The sequence below is a fragment of the Mirounga angustirostris genome, unplaced genomic scaffold (genome assembly GCF_029215605.1).
Source record: "Mirounga angustirostris isolate CCGP_5_RB_7025 unplaced genomic scaffold, mMirAng1.0.hap1 SCAF_5, whole genome shotgun sequence".
NCBI lineage: Eukaryota > Metazoa > Chordata > Mammalia > Carnivora > Phocidae > Mirounga > Mirounga angustirostris.
This window is the reverse complement of record NW_026991713.1, coordinates 174496051-174520977: the sequence shown is the minus strand read 5'-3', so window position 1 is coordinate 174520977 and position 24927 is coordinate 174496051. Positions and strand designations below refer to the sequence as shown.

At 47.4% G+C, this 24927-nt stretch overlaps 1 protein-coding gene across 8 annotated transcripts in view; it reads left to right on the top strand.

Moving 5' to 3' along the window:
- TRRAP (transformation/transcription domain associated protein) overlaps positions 1 to 24927 on the top strand; it is a 113285-nt gene that overhangs the window by 38790 nt on the left and 49568 nt on the right. For 5 of the 8 annotated variants that reach the window (XM_045875808.3, XM_045875809.3, XM_045875807.3 and 2 more), the window contains exons 24-42: positions 940 to 1157; positions 1279 to 1476; positions 2050 to 2310; positions 2983 to 3144; positions 5116 to 5212; positions 6719 to 6840; positions 7152 to 7322; positions 10661 to 10729; positions 14948 to 15067; positions 15312 to 15431; positions 15830 to 15994; positions 16091 to 16272; positions 16496 to 16694; positions 17127 to 17255; positions 19059 to 19325; positions 20825 to 21031; positions 22227 to 22385; positions 22488 to 22622; positions 23421 to 23531. In XM_045875808.3, coding sequence (XP_045731764.1) covers positions 940 to 1157; positions 1279 to 1476; positions 2050 to 2310; positions 2983 to 3144; positions 5116 to 5212; positions 6719 to 6840; positions 7152 to 7322; positions 10661 to 10729; positions 14948 to 15067; positions 15312 to 15431; positions 15830 to 15994; positions 16091 to 16272; positions 16496 to 16694; positions 17127 to 17255; positions 19059 to 19325; positions 20825 to 21031; positions 22227 to 22385; positions 22488 to 22622; positions 23421 to 23531 — 3092 coding nt within the window. Of the gene's footprint in view, positions 1 to 939; positions 1158 to 1278; positions 1477 to 2049; positions 2311 to 2982; positions 3145 to 5115; positions 5213 to 6718; positions 6841 to 7151; positions 7323 to 10660; positions 10730 to 13104; positions 13159 to 13288; positions 13310 to 14947; positions 15068 to 15311; positions 15432 to 15829; positions 15995 to 16090; positions 16273 to 16495; positions 16695 to 17126; positions 17256 to 19058; positions 19326 to 20824; positions 21032 to 22226; positions 22386 to 22487; positions 22623 to 23420; positions 23532 to 24927 lie in introns of all 8 variants that reach the window. The other 3 variants (XM_045875806.3, XM_054507692.2, XM_054507693.2) reach the window with 2 other exon arrangements.

Below are 24927 nucleotides of genomic sequence, written 5' to 3'. Positions count from 1 at the left end.
TGGCGGGGGGACCACTCTTGTTTGTCTGCTTGTTTCTCTTTCTAATCCACCGCTAACTGGTGCTCTTGAAAAAGACAAAGTGTCCCGACACTGCCAGTTGCTATAGAAGTTTCTGAACACTGGTCTGAAGACAGACCAGCGCTGGTCGGTGGACACACTGGAACAGCGCTGCGGCACTCTGTGTCCCCGAGGCCCCTCACCCTCCAGATGGACAAAGCAGCTTTCTCTGAATGCTGCAGAACACTGAGAACTTTCCCCCTTGTAACTCTTCTTGCCCTTGGTCCGAATAGTCATTGCTATCCCGTTGATCTGAGATCGTTTCTCAGTGTTCCTCTGTTAATGTCTTTCGAGCAGATCTGTAAGCTTCTTGATAGCGAACACCCATCTTGCCTGGCACCTGGGAGGCATTAATTCATAGCAGATTGTTCCCTGTGTGGGTTGGGTGTCATAGCGGGTTGCTTTTTAATTATTCTTTGTGTCAGGAATATCTAGAGTGTAGCCCATACTCATTTCTCTGCCGTACCCCTTGACCCTTAATGATTTTTTTAAAAGAAGATACGTGGTTCTCCTTATCATAGAGAAAATCTAAAAAGAACACAGTTTATAATGGAGGACATTCAGGAAAAGAGCCTTAGTACGAATCAGACCACTTAGTTCACAAGTAATTGCAGTTTAACGGAAGTTGGTCGAAAGTACCAGTGCTGGCTTTTACTGAGCTCCGAACCTCAAAGTAAAGAATGAGGTAGTTTTGGGGCGCCTGGCTGCCTCAGTCGGTGGAGCATGCAACTCTTGATCTTGGTTGTGAGTTCGAGCCCCACGTTGGGTATGGAGATTACTAAAAAAATAAACTTTATAATGAGGTGGTTTTGCCATTTGAGGGACAAGAACGTGCATGTAAATAAGGTCTGCTTTCTCCCATGGCCGCCGCCTCTCTTCCAGGTCCTTTCCTGCTACCTTGCTACCAGGTGGGCAGCCAGCCCAGCACAGCCATGTTTCACAGCGAAGAAAATGGGTCGAAAGGAATGGATCCATTGGTCCTTATTGATGCAATCGCTATTTGTATGGCATATGAAGAGAAGGAACTTTGCAAGATTGGGGAGGTGGCCCTGGCTGTCATATTTGATGTTGCAAGTATCATCCTGGGCTCAAAGGAGAGGGTAAGGAAGGGCTGAGGAGTATCTGCTGTTTGGGGCATATTGGTGCCTGTGGGTAGTCATTCTAGAAACTGGTTACCCGGAGTGGGGATAACAGGATGGTGTGTCTGTGTTTTCTCCCCAGGCGTGCCAGTTGCCTCTGTTCTCCTACATCGTCGAGCGCTTGTGCGCCTGTTGCTATGAGCAGGCCTGGTATGCAAAGCTGGGGGGTGTGGTGTCCATTAAGTTCCTCATGGAGCGGCTGCCTCTCACTTGGGTTCTCCAGAACCAGCAGACGTTCCTCAAAGCGCTTCTCTTTGTCATGATGGACTTGACTGGAGAGGTAGGTGATGGGTGACCCCAAACCGAACCAAGCGGTTCCTAAAGCTGATTTGCCTACAGCATAGTTAGTATGAGGCAGTTCTGCCCACACGCTCTCCTAGAAGCCTAGATTTCATTACAGCATCTTTAATACGAGGACAGAACAGGACCCCATAGGCTTCCCTGGTTATCTGAGTATCTGTCTGCGTTGATAAAGAACTGTCACAGACCAGAGCACTTAACACGGTACATCTGTAGAGGGAAGTAATCCTACTCACTCTTGCCGTGGGGCTAAATAGTGCACGTGCTGCAGGAGTTTCTCAGGAAGTTGCATTCTTCATGAAGCTGTGCGCAAGTATAACTCAAATCGAATGTGGTAGGCCTTGCTGGCTTATTCATTTGGGAAATACAAGGAGTTTGTCTGGATCCCCATTTCTTTTCTGAGTGACGTACAGGAATGCTAAGGTGATTTAGCCACTGAAGTACTGTATGAAGGTTAGGAAGTAGTCTTGTTAAATTAGCTCACCTGGGGCGGGGTGGGGGGGTGGACCCACAGTGAATGACCCCTTCATTCTAAGGAGTCCCTCACCTGCAGGTTTCCAATGGGGCCGTCGCCATGGCAAAGACCACCCTAGAACAGCTTCTGATGAGATGCGCGACACCTTTAAAGGATGAGGAGAGAGCCGAAGAGATCGTGGCAGCTCAGGAGAAGTCCTTTCACCATGTGACGCATGACTTGGTTCGAGAAGTCACCTCTCCAAATTCCACTGTGAGAAAACAGGCCATGCATTCACTGCAGGTCTTGGCCCAGGTCACTGGAAAGAGTGTCACTGTGATCATGGAACCCCATAAAGAGGTGAAATTTCTGTCCCTGGAACTAGGATATTTGAGCAATACTTTTGAGACCTTTTTTCTTCAAATCTGACTTGGAGAGGACATGTAATTTGTAATTTCGTGTCCACTTTACAAGGCGCTACCGTACGTGTTCCCTTTGACCTCAGATACGCAGAAAGCAATGTCCTGGTATCAGCGGCTACATCCATAGTCGTCAGCATCAAAAGAACAGAAGGCTGGCTGCCTGGGTCTCTGTAGCCCCAGTCTGGTCGCTCTTTCCTTTTTTCTTTTTTTTTTTTCCCAAAGATTTTATTTATTTATTTGAGAGAGAGAGTGAGAGAGAGAGAGCACAAGAGGGGGGAACGGGAGAGGGAGAAGTAGACTCCCTGCCGAGCATGACCTGAGCCGAAGGCAGTCGCTTAACCAACTGAGCCACCCAGGCGCCCTGGTCGCTCTTTTCTTACGTCGTTTGAGAGCGGTTACTCGGGAGACTTAGTTCAGTGTATCTGACACGTTGCTCTCCACCAGCCAGTTTTAGCACATGGAATGTGCCCTCCCTTGCCGCACTAAAGGGACATCATAACTTTTCATCTCACGGTTTCCAGCCTGATAGTTGTTTTAAGATACTGTGGTGAGCAGTGTTTGCTCTTTAAGGGATGGCTGGTTGGTAGTGCTTCCTCCTTGCCTTCCCCAGGTCCTCCAGGATATGGTCCCGCCGAAGAAGCATTTGCTCAGACATCAGCCTGCCAATGCGCAGATTGGCCTGATGGAGGGAAACACGTTCTGCACCACATTGCAGCCCAGGCTCTTCACAATGGATCTTAACGTGGTGGAGCATAAGGTGTTCTACACAGAGGTAGGGGGGTGGTGGTGCGGCGTGGTGTGGATGGTGATGACGTGTGTCTGGTAACCTGTCTTTGTGCGCGAAGACTGGTCAGGCAGCACTCAGAGAAGGCACGGGTGATGACCCCAGGTAACCAGCCCTAACTTGGCACAGCGCCCTGCGCAGGTATGTGGTAGGAGGTAGGCCTGCTGACTGGAGAGGTTCCACCAGACATGGCTGTGTTTGGAGTGCTTAGAGCTCTGGTAGCCTTCTCCAGGGCACCTTGCTCTGCAGAGCCCTAAGGATGTCATCTGGAGAAAGATGGACTCTCTGCTTTGATCACTGTCATCAGCTGGTGCCCAGAATAAGACTGGCTCAGGGAACGTGCCAGTGTATTGAACGTATTTGTCACTTAAGAATGTGTCATGTGCTGTTGAGAACTGACTTCACATGAATGCCATTATTTAGCTCTGACAGCTCTTCGGGAACTATAGATACCGATTATTCTCGTTTGGGGCAATGGCAGATGGCATCCTATAGGTATTTCTCTCTGTAAACATTCTAGTATGGGGTGACACTAGACAGAGAGAAATAGATTGAACTGTAGATACAGTCAAATTCCACTAAGCATTAATTCGTAGAATACAGTAATGGTCTGGTGATCAGTCCCAGTGTGAAATTTTTTTAAGACCTAAGTCCTACGCTGGAGGCATTATCAGAATAAACTGAAGTAAAAGTCCTAAGGAGGCAAGTTCTTCTGATCCACACTAAGTTTGAATTTCCAATTATGAAAAATTTGCCTCTTGAGTTTTTAAGTCCTATGTATTTGCCTGGACATAGAATCCTATGATCACATGGTCTAGCTTTGATCTTTTATACCTTGTTGTATCCCTTGTGTAAGAGTCATAGTTCATATGACCTGAGAGAGGTTCTGGGAGAGCCACTGGAGAATGGGAGGAAGTCTGCCTTTGGTGGTTCCAGAGGCAGATGTGTTTTAACCTATGTGGAAAATCCCTCACTATGCTTAAGACCAGAACCTGGTAGTGTTAAGTGATAAATCTAAGGGAGTGCAGCTGGTTTCCCAAGTGTTTATCGGTGCACTAGCTGCATCAGAACACGTGAGGGTCCTTTTAAAAATAGAGACTCCTGAGTCCTCTCCCTGAGGTTTAGGGTCAGACCGACCGACGGACCATCTGCAAGCGTCCCAGGTGACTCTGGTGTATGCTCTCACTCTGTCTAGAGGGAGCTACAGACACAGATGTCTGCCTACACTTGTGGGCGCACACACACGGTTATATAGGAGGAGAGTAGTAGTGATGGAGTGGAGTAGGGTGGTGGCCTGGAGTGCTTTTTAGTATATGTCCTTTTTTTGAAATCTTTTACTAAGTAGGAATCTTTAAGGGAAAAAAGGTAACGGTAAAGTTTATACCATTTTCCCAGGATGTAAATAGAAGGGGAAAACAGTAATAGAACAACATATATGATATTTTGTGTATTAGATGTATTAGTATATACTGGGGTGTGATAAAATGTCCAGAAAGATAGCCACAGGAATCTCTGAGTTACGATATTCTCGGTGACTTTCAACTCCTTTCTTTATACTTTTCTGTCCTTGGGGAAAGTATTACGACTCCAGGATTGAATTACAGCACGTGTTTGTTGAACACTGGCCCATGGCACTGGGAAGCAGCTCTGAATAAGGAGGGAGACGTAGCTGCCATCATATTTGCAGTTCAAGTGATCCCCTGGGTCGAGAAACAGTATTAATGGTGTCAGAGTGGGTGAGAAAGTTATCTAAGAATTTATTTCACTCATGAGGTTGACGGAGTTTGCTTTAGAAGGAAGCTGTGTCACATTCGGTACTAAATTCCTTAGGGTTTGAGTTTAGTTTGTCAGTTGTTAATTGTGTTGTGTGTGGGTAAGATTGCTGTGTTCTGTTATTTTCAAGGTTACTGTGTCTTCACAGTAGGAGCTGGCTAAATTAAATTATTTTATCTTTTACAGCTATTAAATTTGTGTGAGGCTGAAGACTCCGCTTTAACAAAGCTGCCCTGTTACAAGAGTCTTCCGTCACTCGTACCTTTGCGAATTGCAGCATTAAGTAAGTTCATATGAATTAAGTCTGAAATGAGTCATGGGTACGAAGGTGCAAGGAGGCAGTGGCCTTTTGGGGGGTTTTATTATTTTTATTTTTTTATTTTTTTAAAGATTTTTATTTGATAGAGATAGCAAGAGAGGGAACACTAGCAGAAGGAGTGGGAGAGCGAGAAGCAGGCTTCCTGCTGAGCAGGGAGCCCGATGCGGGACTCGATCCCAGGACCCTGGGACCATGACCTGAGCCGAAGGCAGACACTTAACGACTGAGCCACCCAGGCGCCCTGGGGGGTTTTATTTTTTTTATGTTCTTTTAAGGTGGGATAATTATGTTTGTGTATTTGTCAAATGATATAATGAGATGTCAGTGGATTATATAGATGGTTAGGATTTAAACAATTGTTTACTCTTACAAAATATGTATTTTACTTTATAGTAATTAACTCTAAATGCTATAGTTCACTGATGAATCTAACACTCTAGTTGAAGAAAGTAGTCCTAGCGTTCATTTGTTGCCAGTTTCGCCCAAATCGGGAGTATACGGGAAGGTCTACTACAACCTTCATAGGGTTTTCAGTGGTTCGGTAGCATTTAAGAATCCTGCTGTCCTTTAGGCTTTCATGAGCAATGTCAGCTACATTGTTGAAGTTTTACTCACTTGAATTTTACTCTCTTAGAAGCATCAGTCCCCCCTACTTTTTCTTTTTTTGGTGGATAAATACCCAGTACAAGTTTTTTTAGTTGGCTTGGTCTCTTGCTTTGTTGGTTTTTATACTCTACGTGAAATGTTGCCAGAATCCTCCTTGAATTAGAGGTGGAGTTGCTGAGAGGCAGACCGAAATACCTGCCCGAGCGCGGGGCTGGGGTGTGGAAGCCACAGCAGGTGGGAGGGAGGGAGGGAGGCTCGCTCTCCTCAGCCAAGTTTGGCAGCTTCTTTCTTCAGTGGGGATTCCCTTCTTCCGGCGCCTCTCATGTAGTCCTATTGGCTAATACGGGCATTGCTCTTGGGCAGGTATTATCTCTGAGCTAACAGAGAGGATTAAGCCTTTAACCCCCCACGTTGGGAGGAGGCTGCCTGATGAGACACGGATAGTGGAAGAGAAGCCAGGCTGCGTGTGTGTGTGTTCCCTCAGCACCAGAGTTCAAAGCCAGCCCTCTGTGTCACTTCAGTGTGCATCTGCCCGCAGCTCAGCCATCCTCTCGCCCTGTGTGGGGATGTCTTAAGGAAGGGGTGTCACTGGGTGCCCCCTCTTTTCCCCTCCAGCCCTTCTTTTATCTGGACGGGGTAATATCTATCATGGCCTTTCTGACAGGCTGTTGACTTCCCTCTTAGATAACACTGAACACATGCGTTAGGACACCATGTGTTCTTTGGTCTTTCTCGAGGCCAGACACTTGGGAAGTGGGTCAGTGATTGATACTTGGTGTTGGTTGCTAAGAGCCTTTAGACGAGGAAATTGTTGATATGTTTTTCAGGTTAATAATGAAATTGTATTGATCTCTCTCCCTAAAGATGCACTTGCTGCCTGCAATTACCTTCCTCAGTCCAGGGAGAAGATCATCGCCGCACTCTTCAAAGCCCTGAATTCCACAAACAGCGAGCTGCAGGAGGCCGGAGAAGCCTGCATGAGAAAGGTGAGTGAGTGGCGTGTGCGTGCGAACGTGTGTGTGTTCTGTCTCCGGGGTTCTTCCTGTTCACCTGGTTTGTACGCCTGGAAGGCGGCCTCGCGTGAACATACACTGGATTCCAGTACTGTCTCCGCTTGTTTCCTAGTCACGCTGAGCCTTTTTAAAATATTGAACAGTAATGACTAGGCTTCATTTCATCATAAACTTTTGGAATGTACGTGGTTAACATCCCACAAACTTGCTGCTAGAGCTGAATGAGTTTATTATAAAGTATGTTCTGTTGTCTATTTTCCTTTGTAACTTTTCTTTTTAAATAGTTTTTGGAAGGTGCTACCATAGAAGTAGATCAAATCCATACGCATATGCGGCCTTTGTTGATGATGCTGGGGGATTATCGAAGCTTGACGCTGAATGTCGTGAATCGTCTCACTTCCGTTACCAGGCTCTTCCCAAACTCCTTCAATGATAAATTTTGTGATCAGATGATGGTAAGTCAAATGCATTTAAACATAGTTTGTAATCAACCTGAAATTTTAGCTTATTTTTTTTTTTTTAGGTAAGTAACATATATGTGTGTGTGTGTATATATATATATATATATATATATATGTGGTTTAAAATTCAGGAAGTGTGAAAAGCGTACTGGGAAAGTCTCCCGTCCCTGAACTCCAGCAGCCCACCTCCCCTTCCTGGGGAACATCCAGTGTTAATGGTTTCCTGTATGTCTATCTAGAGATGTTTTACATTTGTAGTAGGACATACGTATATTCTTTTCCTCAGAAGGAAGCACCATATACACACAGTTCTTTTTCTATTTACTACTCATCATTTCAGATCAGAACATGAAGTGCTTCTTCCTTCTGTCTCGTGGCTATATAATATTTCAGTTCGTGGACATGCCAAAATTCATTTCACCATTCCCCCACTGACTAGCATCTAGATTACTCCCAATCTTTTGCTATTATAGACAGTGATGTAGTGAAAAACGTGTAAGAACTTTAGAAGTCTTTAGGGTTTTTAAAATTACCAAGGAAGTAATTACGCAAATAAAATACCTGTTTGACAGTGTTTAAATTTGAAGTATAAACAGATGCAGGAGATTCAGCTGTTAACTTTCTTATGCATTCGTTCAGTTTTGCTTCTGGTAAGTAGATGTTTATAAATAACTTAGGATTTCAGGGTAAGTGACTGCAAACGTGCACGTACTTTTCATGCTTACGTTTCTCAAGTGGCCTCTGGCCATTTAGACATCTCAGGGTCCTGAAGGTATTTGTTTCGGTAACTGCAGTACGTGTAGTGTGTGTGGAGTGCAAATCTATGGCTGTGTGAGGACCACACAGCTCTTTACCTCACATACGGTTTCTTCGTATCTGCAGACACCTAAGAAGGGAACAGTGACCAAAACACCTAACTGGGAGTTGGCAGTCTTAAGGTTGGCCCTAAAAATTGTAGCTGATGCCCTATTAGAGTGTTACTGGGAAACGGTATTCCGTGGAAGTAAGCTTTCCGAATCGAAAGTCTCCTTGCTCTTTAGCTTCCAGATGTGTGTAACACACACCCCTTTTAGTGTCCGCGCACGCACACCTTCACAGGTGTGGTCACGGTCACTTCCTGACGCGAGCACATCAGATCCGTGCTTTATCTGCCATCACGCCGCAGCTCTCGGTGCTTGCAGTGTGAGACCCACGCTGTGTTCCACATGGCCCGGCCTTGTCATTTGCATCTCTTCCTTCTCCACTGCCATTTCTTGCTGCCTTCTCCTGCCTGCCAGAGGCGACGTGTTGGCGGCTAGTTGGTTGGCTCACCGCCAGGCTGACCCTTCACATTTGCTGTGAGCTGGGAATTCATTCAGCGCATGTTGTTGCCCAGAATTTTTAGAGCCGTCTGAAGAGACTGCTCTACTACCTTGGAGTCGTCGTTTCTGACGTAGGCCAGGAGTCTTTTCTCCCTACAGTGAAGTCCGGGGGTTTGTGTGTCCAGTTTGTTGAGGGGACTTTTTCCCCCTTTTCTGGCATGAGAGCTGTTTTCAGAAGGGTTAAAATTTCTCTGAAAGCAGAGAGTGTTGACATACTTGGATAAAGAAGGACTGAGTTGCCGTTTGTCCAGCCATTTTCCTCTGGTCCCCACCTTGCCCGGGTCCAGCCCGGGGTCTGTGCTGATGGGGGTCTTCTGATGTGTCTCGTGCCCGCCTCACTTGGGCAAGGGTGGGGTGGCAGTCAGGCACACATTGGCCTTTTTGAGTCCTGTTCTTTAGCGCCGTGCTCGATCACCAAGCCTTTGTTTTCCCGCATATGATATGTTTTGAGGTTAACAGCTCAAGCCTTCAGCATAATTTTAAGAGCTAAGACACCCTGCTGTGTAGGATGGGCATTCATGAAAACAACCCTGATAATTTGCATTTTTAAAAATGTGAACTGCTGGACATTTTTCAAGTCTCTCATGTGGATATTTGCCGTGGATAGCTCCTTATTGAGCTAGAAGTGAATTTATATACAATTTAGTGTTATTTTTTTCCGTTGGGGCATCTGAAAGCAGAGTGAATATTCAGGGAATGCAGCTGGCTGCTTCCTTCGCCTTTAGTTTTGTTCCTCTCTTATCTTTGGTAGAGTAGCTGTTGTAGTAAGATAAGAGTTTCATGAACCTAGATCTTGGTAATTGTTAATATCTTTCCAGGAATTTTACTGGCAAATAGCTTAATGTACTTAGTTTCTTTGAAAGCACATATATTTTAGTGTTTTTCAATGTGTGTTCTTTGGAACACTGGCCCAGTAAGTGTTTAGATGGATTTAAGTCATCTGTCCCCAAGCCTCTTTGACCATGGAGTTCTTTTTAAAACAACTAGTTAACTTCCTGTAGGGCTTCAGTATGTGAAGAACAAGTTTGGACAGTGGGGGAAGTGAAGGTAGTTCTGTTGTTTGGATAGTCTTGTGGTTTTACCTGTAGGCTCTGAGTGCTTATCGGCCAGGTTTTGCCGGACACCAAGGCTGGGAGCCTGGCTGCCGCGTGCCCCGGTCATACCAGAGTCGCTCTGGCCTCAGGGATCTCTCTTCTCGTGCTTTTGCCGTAGAACGCAGAGTCTTACCACGTAACGATTGCCCTGGTTCTGCACAGAAGGGAATTGCTTCCTGTTGGCACTCATTTGTGCAGCCTCTGACCAAATGGGATCCGTGCTCATCTCACCGGCCCATCCTGCACGCCCCCCTTGTGCCCACTACTCCTTAGCCATATACAGCGGCCAGCCTTCCTGTTGGTGGCTTCAGGGCCTTCGCGTCTCCCTTTCTCTGCCTGGTGTGCTTGAGCTTCTGGAGAGTCTGCCTCAGCAGGGCTCTCGCTGACCTTGACCCCCTTCTCCAGCTGATTCCTATTCCTCTTTCACAACCCTTACCGTGACTGTGTATTTCACCTGGTTCTCCCCACTGGAAACTGAGCTGGAACGAGGCTAGGGATGATGTCCGCCTGCTCCCCTTGCCCCCCGGGGGCCTGGCCTGGTGCCTGGCTCCTCGAGGCTCTCCATGAACAGGTGCAGCGCAAAGTAAGGTGGCCATAGGAGCACAGCAGTAAAATGCCAGCATCGGAAGGGCCAGGTTTCAGGACGTTTCCTGTGACATCAGGGTCAGTTCGGCCTTCTGCTCGTGCAGCATGAGGCAAATGCCCGTTGTTCCCTCTGGTTCAGTGGTCGGGCTCTTTCACATTTGGACACTGCCGTCCTCACACTGACTGTGATGGAAAATGATGATTCCCTGTGAATTCTCACTTAAGAACAGCATGGAATTGAACTGATCACATGTGGGGGAAAGATGTCTAAGGATGTTGTTTTTTTCAACAGCAACATCTACGAAAGTGGATGGAAGTGGTGGTCCTCACCCACAAAGGGGGCCAGAGGAGCGACGGAAACGTGAGTGACTTGTTTGCTTCTGGGAAGGGCAACCGCGCCGGGCGGGCACTGCTGTTTGCAATGTTAATACCGGAGCAGTGCTTTTAACTAAAATACCGGTCAGAAACCCAGTTTATGTGATTCTAGTTGTGTAAATTGTTGAACATCTTATACTAGCATTACATTTTGCATTTATTTTTCTTAATTATTGAACATTCTTTTTTGTGTTTCTTTGAAATCTCCTTTGTTCACCTTAATACGTTTTTGTTGATGAGAATTCTGGAAAGCTTGAAATGTTAGTATTTTAATTTTACTGGTTTTGCTGTAAAGTGTATAAAGTATGTTTTCTAGAATGTTCTTGGCAGCTGCTGTTTGCATGGTGGTGCATTCCTCAGCTGTGGTTTCCCATGGCTTCCCATCATCACTGCCTCATGAAACTGAGTGTAGGTCTCAGGACTTCAGACACTGAGGATAATGTAGCAAAGCATCACATAAATACTGGCATGTATGTTGACGGGTCCGATTCCCCCACCCCAACTGTTTGCCAAAAATCAAACGGCCAGGACTTCAAAACACATTTTTACGGCTTTAAGGGAAAACTACTTTAAATTTTTTTACGTGTCTGATGTTGGTCATTTTAAGACTTCACTCTTAAAAATAATGGTTTTTGCTGTTTTGAATCTCATTTGTATATGTTAATATTTGTTTAAAATACTTTTTAAGTTGATGACTGTCCTATCGGTAGGATCGTGTTTTCCCTAAGGTCCTGTAACACCTGGTGAAATTGTACAGCAGTGTCCTAACGAGGGGATGCTCTAGCTCTTCAGGGGCATAATCAACATGGCTTTTTGTCTTCCTGTGCGTATTTGTTGGATGCTGTGTTTCATCCCAACTTGGATTTTTTTTTTTTTTTTGGCTTTATTATGCTTTGTTTTGGCCATTCTGTGTCAAGGTGTTTTGTTTATGTAAGTCTCAATTCTTGCTGCTTCTAAAAACAGCCAACTAAGCAAAACTAAACCAGGATTTTACACTTTTTTTAGGAATGTTATACCACCATGACCTCTTTGAAGGTTTGTTATTCATACACACAGGGAAAAACCAGGAACTCTTCGTGGGGGAGAGCAGAGTGTATGTTCAAAGCTTAAACTCTTGGGAGTAGGTACAGATGCCTCTGTGCTTTTCCTCCCCATCTCTCATCCGCTAGGTATTTTTGCTCTAAATTTTATATTTGTTTTATAATCTGTTAATTCTCTGAAACACACGGTTAGTTCTAGAATAAATATTTAACAGTCTCTAGGGGGCAAGTGAATGATTTCCATTAGATCAGAAAGATTCCATCAACGTTTACAGCAGGTTATTCGGAGGGCTCCTTGGATGGGGCAGGGGCAGTGGGCAGGAGACGGAGCTGTGGGCACCAGGAAGTCCTCCAGCTCCTGCAGAAACGTGTCATGACCATCATAGGAGTCCACTCCCTGACTGGCCTGGGAACACCCAGCTCTGTGGGGGTGGCCTCAGGCTGTGGTGTTTGGGCAGCATGCCCGCAGTTTCATCACCTCAGCCCAGGGTCAAGCTGCCGTTCTGCTCTTGAGCTCTGATCGTTTTGTATGGATGTTGTTCAGTATTGGGAATGGATCTTAGATCATAGTTTGTCCCCATTTGGTTGAATCCCCAAATGATATTACATGATTGAGAACCTGCAACTGAAGACATGTTAAATAGTCGACTGTTTATAAGAAAACAAATACAAGCTTTTCTGTGATGCTGGGTACCCTGATGATCAGAGCTTTGCACGAGCACCATGTTTAGGAAGGTTTGCCGTTTTAGCGTTACGCTCCCAGGGGAGAATGCCTGACCCCTTGCGGTGCCATGTCTGTGTGCATACACAGCTTCACTTCCCAAAATAACCCAGCTATCTGTGGGTGGCATCATGGCCTGAGGGTTCTTCCGGGTGTGGGGGCCTCACACACGCCCGGTTAAGGGGGCTGAACCACCTGGTACTCTCCAGATTTCTGCTGGGAAAGAGGAAGAAAGTTTCTTTAATGTCCGCGCTGCACATAAAGATCGTAACTTACTCGAAACAAAAACAGATTTTTAAATGTATTTGCTTACAACAGTTTCTCCCCCTGGGCAAGAATTCCGAAATTCCTGCTTTTTAAATTTGATTTAGGGAAGGGATGTATGCTATTCTACACTATCTGAAGGGCTCTGTTTTGACATCTGAAGGGTGGAAGGTGTACTTTTTTTGCTGTTGAGCATTTGTTAATTATTGTGTGCTTTTTGATAATTGTCTTTACTGTCTTGTTTCCCCCAATAATCCTTACTGTGTATGAGTATATGGGAAGTTTTTATGTAAATAACATAAATAGAAAAAAGATGATTTTCCTCCCCATCCTCAGGAAAGCATTTCCGAGTGCGGGAGATGTTCCTTGTCTCCATTCTGTCAGTTTGAGGTGAGAACAACCCTATTAAAGTCAGTTTATGACTTGCACTGTGAAGAACAGTTTATATTTTCTTTTCTTTTCTTTTCTTTTTTACCTTTTTGTTGCCTTTTTTCATGCTGTAATTTTTGTTTTGGTTCAGCCTGCCATGGAAGGGGTAGAGGTGAGAATCTCAGTGGAGGTGCAGGAGGGGGTGTTGTTGTATTTGGTTTTGCTGTGACTTGTGGTTCTGTGGTGGACAGAGTGCATTGTGCCTTGGAGTGCAGTGAGCCGTATCGTCTGTCTGTGGCAGAGTCGTATTAGTACCATTGCTGTGAACTGTCCGGATGCCACGCATGTTTCCTGTTAGGACGTTTTAAGCAAGATTCTAAGCTCTTTGGTTTTCTACATGTTCGAATTGCAATGTGTCAATACCGTTTAAGATTCAACTGGGTTTTGCTCTCAGAATGTTCGAATGAGCTCCTACATCTCAACAACCTCTTGGGAGGAAACTACACAAAGAGTATTCTACCTGCTAGGAATTGGGAGGAGCTCTGTTTTCTTCCACACTCCTAAGTGCCTGCCTACCTGGAGTTTAAGACCTCATTGCCCCTCCGTGCCCAGTCTCCCGCATCTCTTGCACATACACACCACACCGACGTAGTCCCGACACTGGGACTTTGGACAAACCCGGAGCTTTCCCTCTGCTGTAAAATGGGGATGATAACATCCGTCGGTCCTGTCTTCCGGTGGTGTTGCGAAGACCAAAAGAAGTGATTTCTTGATTGCGCTTTGAAAACGAAAACCCATAATGCAAAAGTGCCATTATGAGCATGTTGTAATTTCAGAGTAGAGCTTGCTCTGTGTGCAGACCTGGAAATTCCGTAGAAGAGAACTCTCTTTTCTTCTTTCCCATTTTCTTCATAGAGGCATTCGGGGAAGTATCGCAGATGCTACTGGGATGTGGTCCCTCCTGACGAGTGTTTATCATCCCCATTTTACTGTGCTGAGTGTGACAGACCTCCTGTTGCACACAAGGCAGGGTGGTACATCAGGGAGTCTTCCCTTCTCTGGCCATGGCTCTGGCCATGTGGGATCTCTTTGAATTGCAGATTCCAAACCATGGGAACTGCCACTGAGAACAGAACGTTGGAACAAGAGCGATTGACCACTGAGCTGTTAGCACCTTAAAAAGTGCGGAAATCTTGGCATTTCACATTTTCCATATGATTCAGTAGAGCAGTTTGCCAGCCTCATCTTCAGGCCTGGTTGACAAATACTTAGTACCATGGTCAGTCGTTTATTTACACAATGATTAATTTTCAGGATAAATATTTGAGAATGTTTTGAAGACTTTCTTTGTGCTAAGTTCAGAGGGCAGAAGAAGTCTGTGCCCTCAGAACTTAGGGTACCGGGAAGACCCCATGATGTCACAGCAAAGCGGGGGAATCGTTAACACTCTCATGGCCACAGGCATGCTCGTCCCCTCCTCCACGAGGGGCTGGTGCAGGCAACCCTGCAGCTCACTTCCAACACTTGGCCCTGTTCCTGAAAACAGACGCAGCCCAGTCACATCGGGGGCACACAGCTCCCTCTCCCCTCCATTGACAGGTGAAATCTGAACACCAAGGGCAGTTAGTTTCCTTGGGCCACAGCAGTAACCTGACATTGGTAAATTGTGGCTTTTTACATGTTAATTCTTTGCTTCTGGTGGCTAGCCTTGCGAATGTAGCTAGACCATAGTAGGGTCTGTAGTAATGTTGGTATCTCTAGCTGGCAAAATTAATTGGCCTATTCCGTAATTTCTGGTTTTCTTCATTAGGAAATGAAAATTTGTTCGGCAATTATAAACCTTTTTCACCTGATCCCAGCTGCACCTCAAACTCTGGTCAAGCCTTTGTTAGAGGTGGTGATGAAAACTGAACGGGCTATGTTGATTGAGGTAATGGTCAAACTTGGGGTTTCTTCTGATTCTTCCTCCGTCTGTTGGCTTGTGATGTTCTCACTTCGTTAGATTTTAGATGGACTAATCTAATAGCCTGAAGATGTTTGATGTTAATATTTGCTTATGGCTATAGCACACTCCAGTTACGGAGGGGAGACATGCCTCCTCCTGCCATGGTAGGTCTTAGACCAACCAAAGCCTCAAGCCCCGAGAAGACGCCGTTTCCCCCCATGTTTTCTAGGCTGGCAGTCCCTTCAGAGAGCCTCTGATCAAATTCCTGACACGGCACCCCTCACAGACGGTAGAGCTGTTCATGATGGAAGCTACACTGAATGATCCTCAGTGGAGCAGAATGTTTATGGTAGGCACGCGGGGAGCTGGAGTCAGGTGTCCCTGCAGACTCGCGTCAGCCAGTGTGCTCTGAAATCTGAAATTCCTATTTCACTGTTCAGCGCCTTGGCTTTATTTTTTCGGTGATGTGTCCGAGTGTTCGAAACATCACCGTTGTGTATGTGAAAAGTTTGAGTGGAGGTGATCCTTCTTGAGGATTTTGGTGGTGGTGACGAATGAGCTGCCAGGATTTTGAAATCCATAATCACAAAGTGTTATTACTGCTAAGAAGCATTTTTTTTAAAAGGGTGTTTATAGCGACTTTTTAGCCTGCCTGGGGAGATTTAGAAAGAACCTTAGAATTCAGAACATCTAAACTTTTTGTGGGTTTTGACTAGCTTAAAATGGCTCGTTTTGTTTTGTTTTCAGAGTTTTTTAAAACACAAAGATGCCAGACCTCTGCGAGACGTGCTGGCAGCTAACCCCAACCGGTTCATCACTCTGTTGGTGCCCGGCGGCGCCCAGACCGCTGTTCGCCCCGGCTCCCCCAGCACTAGCACCATGCGCCTGGACCTTCAGTTTCAGGCCATCAAGGTAGCGTCTCGTCACTGAGCACCTGAAATCTTAAAAGTTCAGGCAAGACGCACAGAGAACCCTGTCAGTTCCCTAACCCTGTCGCTTCTTTGACAGATCATAAGTATCATAGTTAAAAACGATGACTCCTGGCTGGCCAATCAGCATTCTCTGGTGAGTCAGTTGAGACGTGTGTGGGTCAGCGAAACCTTTCAAGAAAGACACCGGAAAGAGAACATGGCTGCCACCAACTGGAAGGAGCCCAAGCTGCTGGCCTACTGTCTGCTGAATTACTGCAAGTGGGTGCATCCGTTTGTCTTCACGTCGAGTGACTTGTTCTGGCCTGCAGGCGAAACCAGAGCCTGTCTGGGAGTTTGGGCTGGGCTGTGGTTCACTGGCCACATGTAGTCACGTTTGTTACAGAGAACAGACTGGGACTTTGAACTGTTTAAAGGCAACTCAGAGATCGTGTGTGGCCGTGAAGCGGGCCGTGACCTAATCTGTTCTTGTTTGGCCCTGCAGAAGGAATTACGGAGATATAGAATTGCTGTTCCAGCTGCTCCGGGCCTTCACGGGTCGTTTTCTCTGCAACATGACGTTCTTGAAGGAGTATATGGAGGAGGAGATTCCCAAAAATTACAGCATTTCTCAAAAACGTGCCCTGTTTTTTCGCTTTGTGGACTTCAATGACCCCAACTTTGGTGACGAACTGAAAGCCAAGGTGAGTCCCACTGTGAGGCAGGGGGAGCTGCGGGCGCAGGAGCTCGTTTTCTAGGGAAGCGAGAGTACTGTTGGTGTTCTGCTGTGTCCACAGTGGTCTGGACTGTTCGTGAGGAAAATGCCCTTGTTGAGGGGCACACGACAGATCCGGAGTGAACCGGTGTTGAGAAGTAGTTTGTTAGTGTCCTTGTGTTTAGAAAATGACTTATCAGACATGAGAAGAGTAGACAGACTGACGTCGCATTTCCTCCTGTTTCACTCTCCCTTTCCAGCCGACTGCTTGAGTAAACGTCAGGATGATAAGTCACACCCTTGACTGAGCTCTAACTTCTCGGGTGCAAAGTGACCCGCTGGTGGTCCCACCCACCTTAGTAGAGAAATGAAGAGCATGGCTTTGCTTTTCCTCCTCCTTCATTTTTAAATTTCTTTGTAGGTTCTGCAGCATATCTTGAATCCTGCTTTCTTATACAGCTTTGAGAAGGGGGAAGGAGAACAGCTCTTAGGACCTCCCAATCCAGAAGGCGATAACCCGGAAAGCATCACCAGCGTGTTTATAACCAAGGTGGCGTCACTAATAATATGTTGGCACAAAAAGTAACTTAGCAGATGAGGGAGTGAGAGAATGTGTGCGTGTGAGTGTGTGAGCATGTGTGATGGGTTCGTTGAAAAACATATTTTCCTAAGGTTTTTATTTTTCATGCTTGCTTTAATTTACAGTAGAGCATTTATAATTCTTCCTGGTACAGTTTTAAAGGCAGCTTTACTTTAGGATGCATTGACTTTCCACACTAATAGAGTCCAGTGAGAAATAGAAGATAGGTCAGTGAAAACTCAGATTATCAGAGTTATTTTGTAAAAACCCCTCTTGCTGGTCGTATTTGAAGTACAGTTTTTGTCTTCAGCTTTGCAAAAGAATCTACCAAAAATCAGTGGGAACATCAGACCGGGTCTGGTCAGGTTCACGAAACCATGGCTGGCGGCAGTGACGTCTGAAGTTACCTTAGGTGTTAAAGTCTCTGCGTTTTTACAGTTGTATTTCCAGTTTGCAGCAGGGGGGTGGTGTGTTTCTTTGAGAAATGCCCGCCCAGTGTGTTCCTCACGGGGCCTGTCCCGTGCTCGGCAGGCCTTCAAACTTTGCCGGCGGGTGCCGTGTTTGCCTTGAGGTTGGTAGAGTGTTCTGTTCACACGTCGTTCCGCTGGCGTGCGTGAGCGACGGGCATTCCTCAGCAGCCTGCCGCATATGCACGAATGCCCTTGGGAAGGACTCAGTTTCTCACCGCTTGGTCGCTGTTCCGTCCTGGGGTCCAGGTGGAGGGGACTGTTGTTCTCACTGGCAGTTTATTGGTCCTTACATAGTCTTTGTCCCTAAAGACAGGCCTCCTTCCTGCAGTTTTCACCCCAGCTTTACCCTCTCTAGGAATGCGAGCTGAGCCCAGGGGATCTTTGTGAGTCCCCATGCTGGTATTTGCTTTATTCTGGGCAACTGTGGGGAGATGGTCACCCAGACGCGGCCCCTTCCCCCGTGCTCCCTTCTCTAGACTGTCTTTTGGGTCGGATGCTGCTGACGCGGCATTCAAGTGAGGAGCTGGGATTTGAGTGTTGGAGGACAGATGGCAGCGCGCAGGTGGGGGCCCCGGGGTGGGGCCATCGGGAAGCAGCAAATCCAGGGGAGAGGGCGCTTAGGGGGCTCAAGGGGCCCTGATGAAAACACAGTTGTGGGGGAGACTTCAGCCTTTCAGAGCTTTCTGGTAGACGGAAGGTGGTCAGGATGCCCACTTGAATGATGCAGGCGTGCCCTGGATTCAGTAGAGACGTGTGGAGTGTTCTCGGAGTGCGCTTTTTTTCTTACGTTTCTTATATTCACAAAACGCGGAACTCTATCAGATATTTGATATATATAGATATATATTTTGATTCAATCAAAAAAACTAATAGTTTTATTAAAGTAGAGATTTGTTTTCTAGGTGGCATTTTCTGATCATAATACTGAAAAATCAGGACTAGATGATTAATAGCTGACTAGGAAAAATCCCAACTACTTGGAAATTAAGAAACTCCACCCTGAATCAATCACCTTGTACCAAAGAGGAGGCCCTCCTTGTCCCCTCAGGTTCCTTCACCCATTGCAGGGGGTGCCTGCCCTCCGGCATTGAAATAAATTCAGTGAGTTTCTAATCCATGCACGTAAAAGGAAAATTGATGTGACATTGCTTCCCTTGTCGTAAAACTTGCTGTTACATACACATATATAGCGTGTGCGTGCGCTTGCACACACTTTTTAAAAGTTTCAAGCGTGTTGTGTAACCCTTAGTAGGTGACACGCTTCAGGGCCAGAAATGAGCTTTCCTGCTTGCGTCTCCCGCAGGTCCTGGACCCGGAGAAGCAGGCGGACATGCTGGACTCCCTGAGGATTTACCTCCTGCAGTACGCCACGCTGCTGGTGGAGCACGCGCCGCACCACATCCACGACAACAACAAGAACCGCAACAGCAAGCTACGCCGCCTCATGACCTTCGCGTGGCCCTGCCTGCTCTCCAAGGCCTGCGTGGATCCGGCTTGCAAATACAGTGGCCACCTACTTCTGGCGCACATCATTGCCAAATTCGCCATACACAAGAAAATCGTCCTGCAGGTACCGCGAGGCTCCCTCCCGGCCCCCCTCCGCTCCTCCCGACACTCCGTGGGCTTGCGCACATGTACATGCTGCCCCCTCCTACGGTCGTGGCCTCCTTTCCTGTCGTCTTTCCCAGCACCATTGAAAATGCTCGTTTCTGCCGTCTTATAAGCGCCGTGAACCCTCCCGTGACTGTGCATTCTCTCCTCCTCCCCAGTTACTGCTCTGCTCTCTCGTTCCTCTGCTGCCTTGCCGTCAAAACAACAAAATGTCTCCTTTGTCCACCTCATGCTCCTCTACGCTTTGCGTTCCTCTACGGGCTTCCATTCTGCTGGTCCGTTGAAACCATTCTGGAAGGGCCCAGCCCACTCCTTAGCTAAAGATACTAGGCACTTGAGAACCTCATGCTGTATTGACCCTCTGCTGACGACGAGCACATCTTCCCTGAGTCCCTCAGTGGTTTAGGCCTTGATGCCAGGCGGCCCTGGGTTTGAGTTTGTTATTTGCAGTCACAAGTTCTTGTGACCCTGAGTGAGTCAATTATTGTCTTTGTAAGAATTAAAGGTAGTGATATACTTCAGTGCTCAGCTTGTCTGTCCCATTAACACTTTATAAATGATCGCCCTTGTCCTATTCTGTGAGGTCATTTCTAATTGTTTTCCTCTGACCGCTTCGTCTTGTGAGCTTCTGTGGTGTTAAACCCCAGACCTCGACAAAGCCCATGGCCTCGGACATCACCTCCCACAGGCATGTCTCTGTGGCGCTGTCCGCCCAGCCAGAGACCCAGGGACCATCCCTGACACCCTCTAGTGCCCCCCGGTGTCTGGGTGTGTGCAAATCCTGTTGATTTCCAACACCTGTCCTGTCCCCTCCACCCTTAGCACCTATCAGGTGGTCTTTGTGTCCTCTGACCTTACTTACCTCAGGACGTCACCTCTCACTTGCACTATTCGGAGAATGCCTCTGACAGCAGCCCCTTCAGCTCCATTTGCCACACGGTGGCCAGAAAGAAAGCGTCTCTGTGCTTCAGCTGACTTCCCGTGGGTTACACTAGAGCAGGTTCCTGCAGGGAGCTAGATCTCACTCATCTTTGTATACGGACGCTAGCCCGGCATCGGCCCAAAGTGGGTGCTCGGGAGGGAAGGAATGAATGTGTGCATCACTCAAAACTTAAGGAAGGAGAAAGCAGTTGCGTTCTTTCCTAATAAGATAGCCCTGAGGAATTTTGTAAAAATCATTCTGCAGAAATACCCTGCCTTGGTGGGTGGGAGGATGGGTTAGCCTGGTGATGGGTATTCAAGAGGGTGCGTTTTGCATGGAGCACTGGGTGTTATGCACAAACAATGAATCATGGAACACTACATCAAAAACTAATGATGTATGGTGATTAACATAACAATAAAAAATTAAAAAAAAAAAAAAAGAAGTACCCTGCCTTGGTTCAGAGTGATTGGGATTTTTCTTGTTTCTCTGAGCCTTTGTTCTCATCCCAAGTAAGAGTCTCTTCCCTGCGTTAGGTGTTTCACAGTCTGCTCAAGGCCCACGCGATGGAAGCTCGAGCAATCGTCAGACAAGCGATGGCCATATTGACTCCAGCAGTGCCTGCTAGGATGGAGGATGGGCACCAGATGCTGACCCACTGGACGAGGAAGATCATCGTGGAGGAGGGCCACACGGTCCCTCAGCTGGTTCACATTCTGCATCTGATCGTGCAGCATTTCAAGGTGTGTAGAAAGTACTGTAGACGGGGCTGTTCTGCATGCCCAGGCATTGGCTTTGCCCTTTTGCTTATCTTTAATTTGCAGTAATAAGGTGGCTGTTCATCTTTTGGTAAAGGTATTTCTGGTCCGTTGTGTGTTTGGGGATGGAGGGGTGCTTTGTCAACATGGAAATGGTTCTGGTTTAGAGACTATGTCCCAGGTATCTGCTTCTGTCTAGGACTGTGTTTTTCTTGTAAGTACTCGGGTAACAGTGAGTACTGATACTCAGTACTTTGGGAGGTAGTCATCGTTAACTCTAGGTTTTGGTAACTTGGCTCGAAGAGTTGTTTGTGTCGTTGGCACCTCCTTCTTTAGAGCCAAATCCCCCACTTTGTTAGATTGATTCAAATGTAGATATTCCTTGTAGATTTCAGGTAGAGGAGAAAATTCATTATAGCCAGCTCTTTTAGAAGTGGAGATTTGCCTCTTGGTATGGCTGAATGTCTGTGACATCAAGTCTGAAGTTTGGTACATGTTACTAGTTTTGCCTACCTAGAGAGAATTTGGCATTTCAACATTCTTTTTCAAGATTTTTTATTCATTTGAGAGAGTGCGCATTGCACATGAGCAGGGGGGTAGGGTCAGGAGGGGAGGGAGAAGCAGGCTTCCCCCTGAGCAGGGAGCCTGATACGAGGCTCAATCCCAGGACCCTGGGATCATGACCTGAGCTGAAGGCAGACGCTTAACTGACCCACCCAGGCATCCCAGTGTTTCACCATTCTTTAAAGATGGTACTAAAGGGGGGTGCCTGGGTGGCTCAGTCATTGGGCGTCTGCCTTCGGCTCAGGGCATGATCCCGGGGTCCTGGGATCAAGCCCCACATCAGGCTCCCTGCTCCGCAGGAAGCCTGCTTCTTCCTCTCCTTCTGCCCCTGCTTGTGCTCTCTCTCTCTCTCTGTGTCTCTCTCTGTCAAATAAATAAAATCTAAAAAAAAGATGGTACTACAGGGCTGAAGTACAGTGTTCTGTTGGCACTTAGCAAGGGGCTGGGGTGGGGGGTGATAAATACACACATCCATAAGGTGATGAGAATTTCCTCGCTAAGTCACAGGTCAGAAGTCTGGGTTAAGTGCACGTATGTGTGCGCGCGTGTGCGTCCTCGTGCTCGGGTCTCGGCGTGGTCCCGCAGCCCTGGGGTGACGCAGAGCCCGTGCCCACAGGTGTACTACCCAGTGCGACACCACTTGGTCCAGCACATGGTCAGCGCCATGCAGAGGTTAGGCTTCACGCCCAGCGTCACCATCGAGCAGAGGAGGCTGGCCGTGGACCTGTCCGAAGTCGTCATCAAGTGGGAATTGCAGAGGATCAAGGACCAGCAGGTGTGGCCACCAGACTTCTGTCGTCCCAGATGACGTTCCTTCTGCTGCTCCCTAGAAATCAGTCCACAAAGTCACGTGTGTGTGTGTTTGTGTGTTTTTAAGCCGGATTCAGACATGGACCCAAATTCAAGCGGAGAAGGCGTCAACTCTGTCTCATCCTCTATTAAAAGAGGCCTGTCGGTGGATTCCGCCCAGGAGGTGAAACGCTTCAGGACGGCCACGGGGGCCATCAGCGCGGTAAGCGTGCGCGCACGCCGCGTGTGCTTGCTTTTACGGGTTCTGCGCTTCCTTGAGGGAGTTTGTTCATTTGTTCCACAAATTCTGAGCGTGGCCTCAGTGCCCGGCACCGTGCCCAAGACACAGCTGGGAGAGGCTGCGCTCAGCAGGGAGAAACCCAGTGATACCCGACTTAGCCGCAGGTGTTTCCCAAGTCAGCACACGTTTTTCTTGATGCACGTTTGATACCCTCAGAGTTCTGGCGAGAATGGTTCATTCCTTGCAGTAAGGCTCTGAGGGAAACTGTAGGCTAAGAGAATTGATTGAGAACGTGCACCCATGTTGTGTTCGGTATTTTAAAAGACTGTCCTATTTTGTTGGAGGGCAGCCGCCAAGAGAGCCCTGGGGATGCTCGCCCTCCTTGCCCCTTGTGGAGGTGATGACTGTCACTTTGGGCCTCGGTTGAACTGTCCCTCCCTTCACCACTCCCCCCGAGGACGTGGTCCCTGCATCCACCTGTGCTCAGGTTGGACTCCCGGAACACGTGAGGTTTTGTCCATTTACGTGTCCGCACACGGCGGGGGCAAGCAGGTCTTCGTGGTGCGCGCCCTGCCGCTCGCCGCGGGGCCTCCCAGCTCCTCTCCCTCCTCTTGCACACACAGTCCACAAAGCAGAGTCCGGTGGCTCTCTTCCCAAATCTAAGTCCGGGCAGCGCGCAGCACAGCGTCTGCCCCCAGGAGGACCGCGTCCTGTGAGCTGGTAGCGCAAGTGCCCTGTGTTGCGAATGCGTCGTGGGGATGCTCTTGCTGCCTCTTCTAGGTGTTTGGGAGGAGCCAGTCGCTGCCCGGAGCGGACACCCTTCTTGCCAAGCCCATAGATAAGCAGCACACAGACACGGTGGTGAACTTCCTCATCCGCGTGGCTTGTCAGGTGCGGCTTCCTGGACGCCTTCTGCTAGGGGTTCTCGAGAACAAAAACTTCTTAGTAGAACCCAGAACGTCACCTCCGATAGAAATAGACAAACCAAGGTCTGAGACTAGCTCTGTCGCTTTCGTGCCAAATTTGACTGATTTCATGACATGCTAATATTTCTGAAACCTGCCTATGTTTTATGAGTGATAAGATTTTTTTGAAACATTTTTTTCTTTCAGTGGTGATGAAATAATTTATCTTTTTTTTTTTATGATTTTATTTATTTGACAGAACAAGCGGTGGGGTGGGGAAGTGCAGCAGAGGGAGAGGGAGAAGCAGACTCCCCGCTGAGCAGGGAGCCCAATGCAGAGCTTGATCCTAGGACCCCAGGATCATGACCTGAGCCAAAGGCAGTCGTTTAATCAACTGAGCCACCCAGGTGCCCCAGTAAGGGGGTACCCAGGTGCCCCAGTAAGGGGGTATCTTATAATTAAGGGCATCTTGGTGTTGGCAAAACAATGGCAGTAGATCAGTGATCTTGGGCACATTATTTAACTTCCAAGGTACCTGTCTCATAAAGGTGCTGCTGGGATGATCCAACATACATAAATTAATGTACAACATTTAGTAATTTAAGTGCCTTTAGAACTTGTGTTTGTGGAGCGCCTGGGTGGCTCAGTCATTGGGGATCTGCCTTCGGCTCAGGTCATGATCCCAGAGCCCTGGGATCGAGCCCCACGTCTGGGCTCTCTGCTCCACAGGAAGCCTGCTTCTCCCTCTCCCACTCCCCTGCTTGTGTTCCTTCTCTTGCTGTGTCTCTCTCTGTCAAATAAATAAATGAAATCTTTTAAAAAATAAATAAATAAAACTTGTGTTTGTTATTCACGTCAGTGTATTTTCATGGATTTGTTGGAAATCTATTCCTGAAACTTCATTTTTCCTTTAAAAAAAAAAAAGTAAATGAAATTTTTCTAACTAGTTTTTTTTAAGAATTTGGGGATCTTAAGTTTATATAATTATTAGAGTAGTAGGTCTTGCCATATTGGTGAGGACTTCAAAGTATTGAGAAGACTCTACTGAATTTTCAAACCAGTGCCTTCTTGGTGCTCTGGCACTAGGCACAGCCCGGGAGATCTGTGGGGCTGGGGGGGAGCTCAGGCTCTGCTCTTGGGGAGCTGCCTGACACTGATCCATCCGTCACACAAACGAGTGCACATCACCACTGACCTGACCCCCTAGCACGGGGGCAGGAGGGCCCCGTCTGAGAGGGGCCCTGAGGCAGAGGAGGCCCCGTTGAGTCAGGTGGGAGAGGAGGTGGCCAGGAGGAGAAAGCTGGGCTGTGCGGGCGAGAGGCAGTGTCAGGACACTGGAGACGTCCGCGGTGAGACGGGGCCTCGAACCCGAGTGCATTTTC